The sequence below is a fragment of the Mobula hypostoma genome, chromosome 23 (assembly GCF_963921235.1).
Source record: "Mobula hypostoma chromosome 23, sMobHyp1.1, whole genome shotgun sequence".
Classification (NCBI taxonomy): domain Eukaryota; kingdom Metazoa; phylum Chordata; class Chondrichthyes; order Myliobatiformes; family Myliobatidae; genus Mobula; species Mobula hypostoma.
The window spans coordinates 60,855,306-60,870,858 of NC_086119.1; the positions used below are offsets into that span (position 1 = coordinate 60,855,306).

General features: G+C 44.9%; 1 protein-coding gene across 10 annotated transcripts in view; it reads left to right on the top strand.

Moving 5' to 3' along the window:
* The window catches only part of depdc5 (DEP domain containing 5, GATOR1 subcomplex subunit), a 250,444-nt gene extending 235,096 nt beyond the window's left edge, over window positions 1-15,348 (top strand). For 7 of the 10 annotated variants that reach the window (XM_063031849.1, XM_063031837.1, XM_063031842.1 and 4 more), the window contains 2 exons: window positions 5,269-5,351; window positions 13,624-15,348. In XM_063031849.1, coding sequence (XP_062887919.1) covers window positions 5,269-5,351; window positions 13,624-13,919 — 379 coding nt within the window. In that variant the 3' untranslated portion in view covers window positions 13,920-15,348. The remainder of the gene's footprint in view (window positions 1-5,268; window positions 5,352-13,623) is intronic. The other 3 variants (XM_063031846.1, XM_063031844.1, XM_063031845.1) reach the window with 3 other exon arrangements.
* Window positions 15,349-15,553: the final 205 nt, after the last annotated feature.

Genomic DNA, 15,553 nt, shown 5'->3' on the forward strand with positions numbered 1-15,553 from the left:
GATGCAATTAAATGATTTACAGTTTATAGATATTACTGGAACTATATAATTAAGAGAGAATAAAATATAAAAGGAAAATAAAAGGCGCCACACTTATCAAAGTTCAATCTCTTCGTGCACAAAAACTGTTGGAGCTCAAGGACCTTCTTCTTCACCCTGCGACCCCCTCGGACCACCTCGACCGGCCACCTGGGACCAACAATGGTGGTCGACCAGACGCTCCACACGAGTCCGTCTCCGTCTCCTCGCCAAACGTCCCGCTTGGGGTCCGACCCTGTTAGCGGACTCACAGCACCTGGTCCATCCTCTGTCTCGCTCTCCCGCCTTCTGCCCCAAAACCCACGCATACAGTATCTTCAAATACACCAAAACCATAACAACTATCCCAATTGGTTAATAGCACTCTCTTATCAGACTCTAAAGCAAAAACAAACTGTTAGCGCAAACTTTCTCAGTGTTTAACACAACAAAGCTGCATTCCCCAGATTAACATAACAAAGACGCCATTTTAATTAGCCTCCGCAGTAACATAAAAATCGAAACCCCCTTACATGTGTATATAGAGAGTAGAGCAGTGGGCTAAGCATACAACGCTGAGGTGAGCCAGTGTCGATAGTCAGCGAAGAGGATATGTTATCACCAATCCGCACAGACTGTGGTCTTCCGGTTAGGAAGTCGAGGATCCAATTACAGAGGATTGTGGGAATGGTGGTGCTAAATGCTGAGCTATAGTCGATGAACAGCATCCTGACGTAGGTGTTTGTGTTGTCTAGGTGGTCTAAAGCCGTGTGAAGAGCCATGGAGAATGCATCTGCCGTTGACCTATTGTGACAGTAAGCAAACTGCAATGGGTCCAGGTCCTTGCTCAGGCAGGAGTTCAGTCTAGTCATGCCCAACCTCTCAAAGCATTTCATCACTTTAGATGTGAGTGCTACTGGGCGATAGTCATTAAGGCAGCCCACATTAATCTTCTTTGGCACTGGTATAATTGTTGCCTTTCTGAAGCAAGTGGGAACTTCTGCCTGTAGCAGTGAGAGGTTGAAAATGGCCTTGAATACTCCCGCCAGTTGGTTGGCACAGGTTTTCAGAGCCTTACCAGGTACTCCATCGGGACCTTCTGCCTTGCAAGGGTTCACTCTCTTTGAAGACAGTCTAACATTGGCCTCTGAGACAGAGATCACAGGGTCATCAGGTGCAGCAGGGATCTTCACAACTGTAGTTGTGTTCTCACTTTCAAAGTGTGCACAGAAGGCATTGCGTTCATCTGGTAGTGAAACATCACTGCCATTCATACTATTGGGTTTCGCTTTGTAGGAAGTAATATCTTGCAGTCCCTGCCAGAGTTGCCGAGCATCTGATGTCGCCTCCAACCTCGCTCAAAATTGTCCCTTCGCCCTTGAAATAGCCCTCCACAAATCATACCTGGTTTTCTGGTACAAGCCTCGGTTGCCAGACTTGAATCACCTTTGATTCGGCCAGTGACAGTAGTGTCATCAACAAACTTAAACATGGCATTGGAGCTGTGCTTAGCCACACAGTCATAAGTGTAAAGCAAGGAGAGCAGAGGCCTAAGCACACAGTCTTGTGGTGAACCTGTACTGTTGGTGATTGTGAAGGAGATGTTGCTCCCAATCCGATCTGACTGAGGTCTGTAAGTGAGGAAGTCGAAGATCGAATTGCACAAGGAGGTATTGAGCCCAAGGTCTTTGAGTTTATTGATTAATTTTGAGAGGATGTTGGTATTGAATGTAGAGCTGTAGTAGTCGATAAAGAGCATCCTGATGTATGCATCTTTATCCAGATGTTCCCAGGTTGAGTGAAGAGCCAATGAGATGTCAACTGCTGCGGACCTGTTGCTCTGGTATGTAAATTGGAATGGATCCAAGTCGCTTCACAGGCAATTGATATGTTTCATCAGCATCTTCTCAAAACACTTCATCACTGGGATGCAAGTGCTACTGTGTGATAATCAGTGAGGCACGTCATTACGCACTTCTTCGACACCAGTATAAGTGAAGCCTGCTTGAAGCAGGTGGGTACCTCAGGCTGCCAAAGCAAGAGGTTAAGGATCTCAGTGAACACTCCAGCCAATTGATCAGCCCAAGTTTTTAGTACTTGGCCAGGTACCCTGTCAGGGCCGAATGCTTTCTGTGGGTTCACCCTCCTGAAGGCTGCTCACACGCCAGCCTCAAGAAACTGAAATCACGGGATCATCGGGGGATGTGGGAGATTTTAATGCTTCCTCCGTGTTTTGATGGTCAACACGAGCATGGAAGGTATTGAGCTCATCTGGATGTGAAGCCCTGTTGTTGCCTAATTTGCATGATTTAATTTTACAATAGGTGTTATTATTCAAGTTCCGCCACAACTGTCGAGCATCCTTCGCTGATTCAAGTTTAATCAGGAATTGTACTTCACCCATGAGAAGAAGATTATACCTGGACCTCTTGTAACTTCCTTGGTCACCAGACTTGAATGCCTCTGGTCTGACCCTCAGCAGATTGAAAATTTCAAGGTCCATCCAGGGCTTCTGATTTGGGGAAGACTGAGTGATTTTGTAGGGACACACTTGTCTACAAATGTTTTAATAAAGTCTATCGCAACCGATGTGTATTCATACAGATCCACAGATGAGTCCATGAACAGGGCCCAGTCTACTGACTTGAAGCAATCCTGTAGATGCTCCTCTGCTTCCCACAGCCACATGTTTGTTGTCCTAATCTTTGAAGCTTTGCACTTTAACCTCTGCTTCTGTGCACGTAGAAGGACAAGCATGTGATCTGATTTACCAAATGCAGTCTTGGCATGGAACGGTAGGCATTCCTTATCTTGGTCTGGTGTGTTGGAACCTCTGGTGCTTCATGTTATAAGCTAATAGGAATGGTGCAGGGACTTCTTCATACAAGCCCAGCTGAAGTCCCTGGCTATGATTTGAAATGTGTCAGGATGGACTGTTTCTTGTTTGGAGACAGCATCATGGAGTATCTCAAGTGCTTGATTATAGTTGGCCATTGGTGGTATGTAAACTGCAGTCAGGACAATGGAGGAGAACTCCCTTTGCAAATAGAATGGATGGCATTTGACCATTAGTTGTTCAAAGTCAGAAAAACACAGGTTCATCAAAACCGCCACATCAGAGCACCACTGAGAGTTTATCATGAAACACACATCTCCACCTTTTGCCTTTTCCGTATCAGGAGTTCTGTCCATTCAGTAAATCAAGATCCTTCCAGTTAGATCGTTGTCTATGGTGTGCTGAGAGACTTCCAAGTTTCGCTTAGACATAGAATGCATCAGTCTCATTTCCCTCCAATACAGCAATCTTGCCCTCAGGTCTTCAATTTTATTCTCCAGTGACTGCATATTTGCTAACAAGATGCTGGATAGAAGGAGCCTCATCCCTCTGCATTTAAGCCTGGCTTGGAGTCCCCCACTCCTGCCTCGCATTCAGCCATGGAGATGAACCTTTGTCCACTTAAAGATGCCTGTACCTGTCTAGTCTGCCAAGAACTTTAGATGATCGTGAAATCTGTAGATCATTATGTTGATTTGAAAGTACATCACTTAGCGGGAAATTACATGCTGCGGATTGCGGTGAGAGTAATTCGAAAGAGGTTTTTTAAAAAAATATATTTAGAAGTGTTGTCTGCAGCCCACAGAGCTTCACTGGAGTTCACCAGTGCCATCTTTAATAACATCTTTAAGGTGAAAGAACCCTTGGGAGGCAGGAATCATAATATGAGAGAATTCATCCTGCAGTTTGAGCGAGGAGCTGGCCGAAGATGATTGGAAGGAGTTACTAGCAGTGATGACAGCACAGCAGCAATGGCTGGAGATTTTGGGAGCAATTTGGAAGGCACGGGACAGATACATAGTATTCTAAAGGGCAAATATGGCTGACAAGGAAAGCCAAATACAGCAAAAAGCAAAGGAGGGGATATGATGTGGCAAAAGTTAGTGCAAAGTTAGAGGATTGGGAAGCTTTTTAAAAATACAAAAGGCTGCCAAAAAACAATAAGGAGAGAAAAGATAATATCAAAGAGGACACCAAAAGTTTTTTTTTAGATATATAAAGAATTAAAGGGAGGTGAGAGTGGATATTATACCACTGGAAAATAACGCTGGAGAGGTTGTACTGGGCGATAAAGAAATGGCAGGCGAACTCACTGTATTTTGCATCAGTCTTTTCTGTGGAAGACGCCAGCAGTATGCAAGAAATTGCCAGTAAAGGGAAAACAGTGGCAGATGAAATATATGTAGAGATGTGTATGGTCATGTATTTTGGTAGAAGCATTACAGGCTTAGACTATTTTCTAAACGGGGGAAATTCAGAAATGAGAGGTGCAAGGGACTTGGGAGTCCTCATGTAGGATTCCCTAAAGATTAACCTGCAGATTGAGCAGTGGTAAAGAAGGAAAATGCATTGTTAGCATTCATTTTGAGAGAACTAGAATATAAAAGCAAGGATGTAATGCTGAGGTTTTATAAGGCGTTGGTCAGACCACACTTGGACTATTATGAGCAAGACTGGGCCCCTAATCTTAGAAAGGATGTGCTGCCATTGGAGGTTGGTCCAGAGGAAGTTCGTGAGAATGATCCTGGGAATGAAAGAGTTAATGTATGAGGAGTGTTTGATAGTTTTGCACCTGTAATCACAGGAGTTTAGAAGAATGACAGGGGATCTCAGTGAAATCTATTGAATTTTGAAAGGCCTAGATAGAGTGGATGTGGAGAGGATGTTTCCCGTAGTGGGAGAGTCTAGGACCAGAGGACATAGCCTTAGAATAGAAGGATGTCTCTTTAAAACAGAGATAAGAAGTGATTTCTTTGGCGGTGGGTGGTGAGTTTTTGGAATTCAGTATCATAGATGGTTCTGGAGGCCAGATCATTGGGTATATTTAAAGTGGAGGTTGATAGGTTCTTGATTGGTAAATGCGTCATAGGTTATGGATAGAAGGCAGGTGAATATGGGTTGAGCAGGATAATAAATCAGCCATGATTGAATGGCAGAGCAGACTTGATGGGGCTAAAGGCCTAGTTCTGCTCCTATGTCTTATGGTCTCAACTCTTATCCATTCTCATCCTATGCCTGCTTCTATGTCAGGAGACTGGCTGGTGGTACTGACTATCAGGCAGAGCCTCTACTGTGGAGCCAACTGTGATAAGATGTTGAGGGACAGGGCAGAGTATCTGTGCCAGCCCATGGACTGGGGCCACCAGGGTTTCTTGCTGTGTGCTCCTCTGATCCTGCTTCCCTCTCTGATGCAGGTTTGGATTTGTTCAAGACAAGTACTCAGCCTCGGCCTTTAACTTCCCTGCGGAGAACAAGCCACAGTACATTCATGTCACAGGTGAGTGCAGCTGGTGCTGCTGGGAAGCCACATTCACCAGAGCCCATGGCCTTGCTCGGTACAGTCAGCAACCCTGCAGCAGGTGACCAGGTCATAGAAGAGTACAGCACAGAAACAGGTCCTTCAGCCCATCTAACCCATGCTAAACTATTTAAACTGCCTAGTCCCATCAACCTGCCGCTCCCATCTATGCACCTATCCATGTTTCTCTTAAACGTTGAAATTAAGCTCGTATGCACAACTTGCACTGACTGCTGATTCCACACCCTCATGACCCTCGGAGTGAAGAAGTTTCCCCTCCTATTCCCCTTAAATATTTCTGCTTTCACCCTTAACCCATGACCTCTAGTTGCAGTCCTGTCCAACCTCAGTAAAAAAAAGCCTGCTTGCATTTACCCTAACTGTACCCCTCATAATTTTGTATACTTCTATCAAATTTCTATCAATCATCTACTTTTCAAGGAATAAAGTCATAGCCTATTCAATCTTCCCTTACAACTCAGGTCCTTCAGTCCCAATAACATTCTTGTAAATTTTCTTTGTACTCTTTCAACCTTATTTACGTCTTTTCTGTAGGCAGGTAACCAAAACTGCATGCAGTACTCCAATCTGGGCCTCGCCAAAGTCTTGTACAACTTCAACATAACATCCCAACACCTGTACTCAGTACTTTGATTTATGAAGGTCAATATGTCAAAAAGCTTTCTTAACAACCCTATACCTGTGCCACCACCTCCAATGAATTATGGACCGGTATTTCCAGATCCTTTTGTTCTACCACACTCCTCAGTGCACTGTGTAAGGCCTACCCAGGTTGGTCCTACTGAAGGGTAAAACCTTGCATTTGTCTGCATTAAATTCAATCTGCCATTTTCCAGCCCATTTTTTCAGCTGGTCCAGATCCTGCTGCAAGCTGTGATAGTCTTCCTCGCTGTCCAATACACCCCCAGTCTTGGTGTCATCTGCAAATTTGCTGATCCAGTTAACAACATTTTTATCCAGATCACCAATAACAATGGGCCCAGCATTGATCCCTGCGGCACTCTGCTAGTCCCAGTCAGAGGCAACCATCTTCTACCATTCTCTGGTGTCTCCCTTAAAGTCGATGTCTAATCCAATTTACTACCTCATCCTGAATTCCCAGCAACTGAACCTTCTTGACCATCCTCCCATGTGGGACCTTGTCAAGTGCCTTGCTAAAGTCCAGGTATACAACATCCACTGCCTTTCCTTCATCATGTTTCCTGGTAACTTCCTCAAAAAACACTATATGATTGGTTAGACACAACCTACCAGGTACAAAGCCATGCTGACTATCCCTAATCAGTCCCTGTCTATCCAAATACTGGTATATCCAGTCCCTTAGAATTCCTTCCAACAACTTTCCCACTACTGATGTCAGGCTCATCTGCCTATAATTTACTGGTTTATTTTTAGAACCTTTCTTAAATAGTGGAACCACATTAGCTTATTCTCCAGTACCTCTCCTGTTGCTAAGGATGATTTAAGTATCTCTGCTAGGGCCCCTGCAATTTCTGTACTTGCCTCCCACAGGGTCCAAGGGAACACCTTGTCAGGCACTGGGATTCAGCCACCCTGACAGCAAACACTGTATAGGGTCCATAACCTCGCTGCTGCTTTGCATCACTTCTATAGACTCTGTATCCATCTGCTGAGTAAAGACAGATGCAAAAATTCCATTTACGATCTCCCCCATCTCTTTCAGCTCCATTCTGATCTTCCAGAGTTCCAATTTTGTCCCTTGGAATCCTTTTGTTCTTAGCATATCTGTAGAATTCCTTGGGATTCAGCTTCACTTATCTGTTAGAGCAACTTCATATCATCTCTTAGCCCTCCTGATTTCTTTCTTAAGTGTTCTCTTGCATTTCTTACACTCCATAAGCACCTCATTTGTTCCTACCTGCCTATATCTGCGATGCATCTCCTTTTTTTTCTATACCAGGGTCTCAATCTCTTTTGTAAGCCAAGGTTCCCTGCACTTGTTACCTTCACCTTTTATTCTGACAGTCATATACAAACTTGGTACTCTCAAAATTTCACTTTTGAAGACCTCTCACTTACCAAGTACACCTTTGCCAGAAAACCATTTGTCCCAATTCATACTTGCCAGATCCTTTCTGATACCATCAAAATAGAATTTCAATCCACGGACCAGACATATCTTTTTCCATATTTACTTGGAAACTAATGGCATTATGATCACTAGATGCATAGTGTTCCCCTACACAAACTTCTGTCACCTGACCCATATTCCCTAATAAGAGATCAAGTATTGCACACTCTTCCGTTGCGACTTCAATACAACTGCCCTAAACACATTTGACAAACTATCCAATCTAGTCCTTTTACAGTATGGGAGTCCCAGTCAATACGTGGAAAATTAAAATCACCTACAATAACAACATTATGTCCCTTGCAACAGTCTGTGATCTCTCTGCAAATTTGTTCCTCTAAGTCCTGTGGACTGTCTATACATTAACGTGGTCTTAGAAACATAGAAAACCTACAGCACAATACAGGCCCTTCGGCCAACAATGCTGTGCCAAACATGTACATACTTCAGAAATTACCTAGGGTAATTACCTCTATTTTTCTAAGCTCCATGTACCTAACCAGGAGTCTCTTAAAAGACCCTATTGTATCCGCCTCCACCACAGTCGCTGGCAGCCCATTCCATGCACTCACTACTCTCTGTGGGGGAAAAAAAAACCACCCTGACATCTCCTCTGTGCCTGCTTCCAAACACCTTAAAACTGTGCCCTCTCATGTTAGCCATTTCAGCCCTGGCAAAAAGCCTCTGACTGTCCACACGATCAATGCCTCTCATCATCTTAGATACCTCTCATCCTCCTTTGCTCCAAGGAGAAAAGGCCAACTTCACTCAACCTGATTGCTCCCCAATCCAGACAACATCCTTGTAAATCTCCTCTGGACCCTTCCTATGGTTTCCACATCCTTCCTGTAGTGAGGCGACCAGAACTGAGCTCAGTACTCCAAGTGGGGTCTGACCAGGGTCCTATAAAGCTGTAACATTGCCTCTCAGCTCTTAAACTCAATCCCATGGTTGATGAAGACCAATGCACCATATGCCTTCTTAACCAAACAGTCAAACTGTGCACACGAGGAATTCTACAGATGCTGGAAATTCAAGCAACACACATCAAAGTTGCTGGTGAACGCAGCAGGCCAGGCAGCATCTCTAGGAAGAGGTACAGTCGACGTTTCGGGCTGAGACCCTTTGTCAGGACTAACTAAAGGAAGAGCTAGTAAGAGATTTGAAAGTGGGAGGGAGAGGGGAAGATCCAAAATGACAGGAGGGGGAGGGATGGAGCCAGGGGCTGGACAGGTGATTGGCAAGAGGGATAAGAGAGGATCATGGGACAGGAGGCCCAGGGAGAAGGAAAAGGGGGAGGGGGAAAAAACCCAGAGGATGGGCAAGGGGTATAGTCAGAGGGAGAAAAAAAGAAAGAATGTGTGTATATAAATAAATAACGGATGGGGTACGAGGGGGAGGTGGGGCATTAGCGGAAGTTAGAGAAGTCAATGTTCATGCCATCAGGTTGGAGGCTACCCAGAGGGAATATAAGGTGTTGTTCCTCCAACCTGAGTATGGATTCATCTTTACAGTAGAAGAGGCCATGGATAGACATATCAGAATGGGAATGGGATGTAGAATTACAATGCATGGCCACTGGGAGATCCTGCTTTCTCTGGCGGACTGAGCGTAGGTGTTCAGCAAAACGATCTCCCAGTCTGCCTCGGGTCTCACCAATATATAGAAGGCCACATCGGGCGCATCGGACGCAGTATATCACCCCAGCCGACTCACAGGTGAAGTGTCGCCTCACCTGGAAGGACTGTCTGGGGCCCTGAATGGTGGTAAGGGAGGAAGTGTAAGGGCATGTGTAGCACTTGTTCCGCTTACAAGGATAAGTGCCAGGAGGAGGGATGGGGGGGACGAATGGACAAAGGAATCGCATAGGGAGCGATCCCTGCGGAAAGCAGGGAGGGAAAGATGTGCTTAGTGGTGGGATCCCGTTGGAGGAAGCACGGAGAATAATATGTTGGACCCAGAGGCTGGTGGGGTGGTAGGTGAGGACCAGGGGAACCCTATTCCTAGTGGGGTGGCGGGAGGATGGAGTGAGAGCAGATGTGCGTGAAATGGGGGAGATGCATTTGAGAGCAGAGTTGATGGTGGAGGAAGGGAAGCCCCTTTCTTTAAAAAAGGAGGATATCTCCCTCGTCCTAGAATGAAAAGCCTTATCCTGAGAGCAGATGCGGTGGAAACAGAGGAATTGCGAGAAGGGGATGGCATTTTTGCAAGAGACGGTGAGAAGAGGAATAGTCCAGATAGCTGTAAGAGTCAGTAGGCTTATAGTAGACATCAGTCGATAAGCTGTCTCCAGAGATAGAGACAGAAAGATCTAGAAAGGGGAGGGAGGTGTTGGAAATGGACCAGGTAAACTTGAGGGCAGGGTGAAAGTTGGAGGCAAAGTTAATGAAGTCAACGAGCTCAGCATGCATGCAGGAAGCAGTGCCAATGCAGTCGTCAATGTAGCGAAGGAAAAGTGGGGGACAGATACCAGAATAGGTTTGGAATATAGATTGTTCCACAAAGCCAACAAAAAGACAGGCATAGCTAGGACCCATACGGGTGCCCATAGCTACACCTTTGGTTTGGAGGAAGTGGGAGGAGCCAAAGGAGAAATTATTAAGAGTAAGGACTAATTCCGCTAGACGGAGCAGAGTGGTGGTAGAGGGGAACTGATTAGGTCTGGAATCCGAAAAGAAGCGTAGAGCTTTGAGACCTTTCTGAAGGGGGATGGAAGTATATAGGGACTGGACATCAAACTGTGCAGCAGCTTTGAGTGTCCAATGGACTTGGACCCCAAGATCCCTCTGCCCCCCCCCACACTGCCAAGTGTCTTAGCATTAATACTATACTCTGCCATCATATTTGACCTACCAAAATGAACCATCTCACACTTAACTGGGTTGAACTCCATCTGCCACTTCTCAGCCCAGTTTTGCATCCTATCGATGTCCCACTGTAACCTCTGACATCTCTCCACGCTATCCACAATGCCCCCAACCTTTGTGTCATCAGCAAATTTATTAACACATCCCTCCACTTCCTCATACATGACATTTATAAAAATCGCAAAGAGAAGGGGTCGCAGAACAGATCACTGGTCACTGACCTCCACGCAGAATATGACCTATCTACAACCACTTTTTGCCTTTTGTGGACAAGCCAATTCTGGATCCACAACGCAAGGTCCTCTTGTATCGCATGCCTCCTTACTTTCTCAATAAGCCTTGCATGGGGTACCTTATCAAATGCCTTGCTGAAACCCATATACACTACATCTACTGCTCTACCTTCATCAGTGTTTTTAGTCACATCCTCAAAAAATTCAATCAGGCTCATAAGGCACGACCTGCTTTTGACAAAGCCATGCTGACTATTCCTAATCCTATTATGCCTTTCCAAATGTTCATAAATCCTGCCTCTCAGGATCTTTCCATCAACTTACCAACTACTGAAGTAAGACTCACTGGTCTATAATTTCCTGGGCTATCTCTACTCCCTTTCTTGAATAAAGGAAAACCATCTGCAACCCTCCAATCCTCTGGAACCTCTCCCGTCTGCATTGATGATGCAAAGATCATTGCCAGAGACTTATTCAACTTGATGCTTTCTAAAGGCTCCAGCACAACCTCTTTCTTAATGTTTACATGCTTAAGCTTTTCAGTCGTCAAGGTCCTTTTCCGTAGTGAATACTGAAGTAAGGTATTCATTAGGTACCTCTGCTATCTCCTCCAGTTCCATACACACTTTTCCACTGTCACACTTGATAGGTCCTATTCTCTCACATCTTATCCTCTAAATCTTCATATACTTGTAGAATGCCTTGGGATTTTCCTTAGTCATGCTTGCCACAGCCTTCTCATGCCCCTTCTGGCTTTCTGAATTTCATTCTTAAGCTCCTTCCTGCTAACCTTATAGTTTTCTAGATCTCTATCATCACCTAATTATTTGAACCTTTTGTAAGCTTTTCTTCTTGACTAGATTTTCAACAGCCTTTGTACACCATGGTTCCTGAATGGTACCATCCTTTCCCTGTCTCTTTGGAACATACCTATGCAGAACACCACACAAATATCCCCTGAACATTTGCCACATTTCTTTCGTACATTTCCCTGAGAACATCTGTTCTCAATTTATGCTTCCAAGTTCTCCCCCCGGCAATTTTAATTTAAACTCTCCCCAATAGCCTTAGCAAACCTCCTTGCCAGGATATTGGTCCCCCGGGATTCAAGTGCAACCTGTCTTTTTTGTACAGGTCACTCCTGCCCCAAAAGAGGTCCCAATGATCCAGAAATCTGAATCCCTGCACCTTGCTCCAATCCCTCAGCCATACATTTATCCTCCACCTCACTCTAATCCCATACTCACTGTCGCGTGGCACAGGCAGTAATCCCGAGATTACTACCTTTGTGGTCCTGCTTCTCAACTTCCTTCTTAACTCCCTGTTGTCTGTTTTCAGAACCTCCTCCCTTTTCCTGCCTATGTCATTGGTACCAATATCTACCATGACCTCTGGCATGGTTCTCCTTCCCACTTCAGGATATCATGGACATGATCAGAAACATTCTGGACCCTGGCACTGGCGAGGCAAACTACCATCTGTGTTTCTTTTCCTGCGTCCATAGAACCGCCTGTCTGATCCCCGAACTGTAAAGTCCCTTATCACTGCTGCCATTCTCTTCCTTTCCCTACCCTTTTGAGCAACAGGGCCAGACTGTGCCAGAGGCACTGTTGCTTTCCCCAGATAGGTCCCCCCCCCCCCCAACAGTACTCAAACAGGAGTACTTATATTTAAGGGGGACAGCCACAGGGGTGCTGTCTAGTATCTGACTCTTGCCCTTCCCTCTTCTGATTGTTACCTACTTGTCGGTCATACCTTCGTATTTCTCCGTTCCACCCATAACACCCAGTAGGTGAGTACTCCAGTCTGTCCTGACTAAGCACTGTTGTGACACTTCCCCTGTCTAGTAATGCCACCCCTCCTCCTTTAATCCCTCCTGGTCTGTTGCAACTTAAATGATGGAACCCCAGAATATTGAGCTATCAGTCTGACTCCACCACCACCCCCCGCAACCAAGTTTCACTAATGGCTACAATACCATAATTCCAGGTGTTGATCCATGCACTGAGCCCATCTGCCTTTCCTACAATTCCTGCATTGAAATATACACAGCCCAGGATATTAGTTGTAGGCAACAGGAATTCTGCAGATGCTGGAAATTCAAGCAACAGACATCAAAGTTGCTGGTGAACTCTTGACTCTGTCTGAGGTCTTAACAATATCTGGCTCCACAACCCTCCATATTTGTTCTGGCATTCCGGTTCCCATGCCCCTGCAACTCTAGTTTAAACCTCACCTTGCAGCACTAGCAAACTGTATCGCCAGGATATTAGTCCTTCTCCAGTTCAGGTGCAAACAGTCTCTACTGTATAGGTGTGCTACAAAATTGTCTGGCCAGTCACCCTGGGCCAACAGAGCCTCCTCCATTGACTGGGTTAGGATTTACTGTTTTGTGGTTTGCATTCACAGGAATTAGGAATAATGCTTTATATCCTAAAAGAGAGTTCCTTTGTTTTCCTGCATGTTCTTCCTTTTGCACCCCAGCCATGACGAGTATTCGGAGTATGTGTTCAGGAATTCCCAGCAGTTTGCTGGTATGTGATCAGATTCCCAGCTGACCCACTAAGAGTGCTAGCATGACCTTGTAGGTTCCCACCAGAAGTCTGCTGGTATACATGAGGTATTCCCAACTGTCCCACCAGGAGTTTACTGGTCTGCCATCAAATATTCCCAGCTGTCCCACCAGGAGTCTGCTGGTGTGCCATCAGATATTCATAACTGTCCTACTAGGAGTCTGCTGGTATACATCAAGTATTCTCAGCTATTTCTCCAATAGTCTGCTGGTATGTCTTCAAGGATCCCCAGATGTCCCACTGGGTATGTGCTGGTATGGTGTCAGAGAGTCCCCACTAAAACAGGATAGTTAGTGTATTGTTATTCAGCGGGGAATCTATTGACTGAGTGGCTCAGTCTGCCAACGGGGATAAGTTACCAAGTGTTATTCTGGTTATAAAAAGATAATGCTGAAAAGGTAGACATGTGGCTAGTTCCTTAGTGTGACGGGCTGGCCTTAACGCAGTTACTGTTGGTCATTCCAGGGACCGTGTTCCTTCAGCTGCCCTATTCTAAGCGCAAGATGACGAGTGGCCAGCAGAGACGGCGGAGGAATTCCACCAGCTCCAGCACCCAGAGCCTCTTCGGCGAGGAGAAGATCGGCTACAACTGGGCCTACAACACCATGTTGACCAAAACCTGGCGATCCAGTGCCACCGGGGATGAGAAATTCGCTGATCGTCTGCTGAAAGACTTTACTGACTTTTGCTCCAATAGGGATAATCGCTTGCTCAACTTCTGGGAGAGCTGCTTGGACAAAATGCATTCCAGTGCACCGTGAGAAAGCAAAGCTACGTGTGTGGATAGCTAGTCATGGCATATGCATCCATCTTCTATCTGATGTAAGCTGGTTCACTGCCTGTTGGTATACACGTTATTCTTTTCCTTAATGGACGATAGTCACCATTAATCCCACTTCCTTTCATTGGTTGAATGGTAAATGCCCCTGATGCATGCATCCAAGCAAAGCACATTGAGGATGGTACATTTTAGTGATATGCAATATGAGTCCCTGTTACCCTCTGCATTGTTTCCTGCTGCCTCTACTGAAGTTTCCAGACAATAATTCCTTTACCCCACTCTTTTACTCTCCAAGGTTGACATGAGTGATCTGTTTGACCACACTGAATTTAGTATTTTCTCAAATCTGGCTGGAATCCAGTTGGGCAGAGGAGGTGCAGCTTTCTGCAATTCAGAAAAAGGAAAGGGTTTGGAATGGAGTCCAGAAATGCCAAGGGGAATTGGCTTCATCTGCTCTCACGCCTCTCAGTGGTGTGTAGTTGATTTCCTTTATTGATCAGATCTTTCCCCAACAAACAGTAATCAACTTTTGTGGACCTTGCTTCTTCCAAGCCTATTTGACTTGGTCCCCAAACTGCTATCTTACGGGAAGTCCACATTCTGGCTGGCATCGCTGTGCTGTTGAGTATTTATTTGAGCCTTTGTATACTGAAATATTTACCTCTCTTGCTGAGAGGGGAATGGAAAGACCTGTGCTGCAGAGTTAAACACCACTGCTGGTACAGTCCTGCTAACAAGAATATTTGTAATGTGATTGACACACACCTATGCCATCTCCCGATTCTATATTTTTTGTGCATTACCTTCCTCAATTTTCTTTGTAATTCTCAGTCCCCAAAACTGACATTCTTGCCTAAGGTAGTGGTGGTGTTGGTCCTAAGAATTGAAATCCATTTGTAGACTACAGTACAGAAAGTTTCCTAATGGCTTCTGTCAAATTAATACCAAAATCAAGCTCAAACTCCAATTATAATTGACAGAAAATATAGCAACATCTGTCTGTACTTATGAATCTGCTGAGGTAGGAAAATAAGAAAGCTAGGGGAGCAACAATGTCTACATGGATTTCTAAAGAGTGATGTTTCACATTGACTTGTGCTGGCAGGACGGCCACGTTGAACCATGATGAGAATAACTTCCGATTTCTGGCACATATGCTGCACATTATCTCAGTGTAGTCACTAAGTATGAGGGAGACTATGGAATATTTGTCGGGCCAATCCACTTGTATGAGAATTTAAATTATTACCATAGCTGGGGACAAGCCCCCATTGTTGTGTGGCTGTGATATGGGCTCCATGAAAGTGCCCATTGTCTCCAATACTCTTGTAAAGAGAAAGCTGCACCTTTGACTTGTCCTTAGCTTTATCTTAATAATTTATATTTACAAATAAAGAGGAAAAAATGATTATTTTACTTTGTTATAGTTTTTGTAATTCTGAAGAGTATATTGTTAGACTGCGCAATATTAACTCCTTAGACCAAAATTTAAAAAAAATATCTCAATAGTGGATTTTCAGTTTCAGTAGATTTTAACAAAGTACCCCCTTGTTTTGAGATGCTGATCTCAAAGCCACTGATAGCCAGAGATGTGGGGCAGCTGGGAGCTCATTC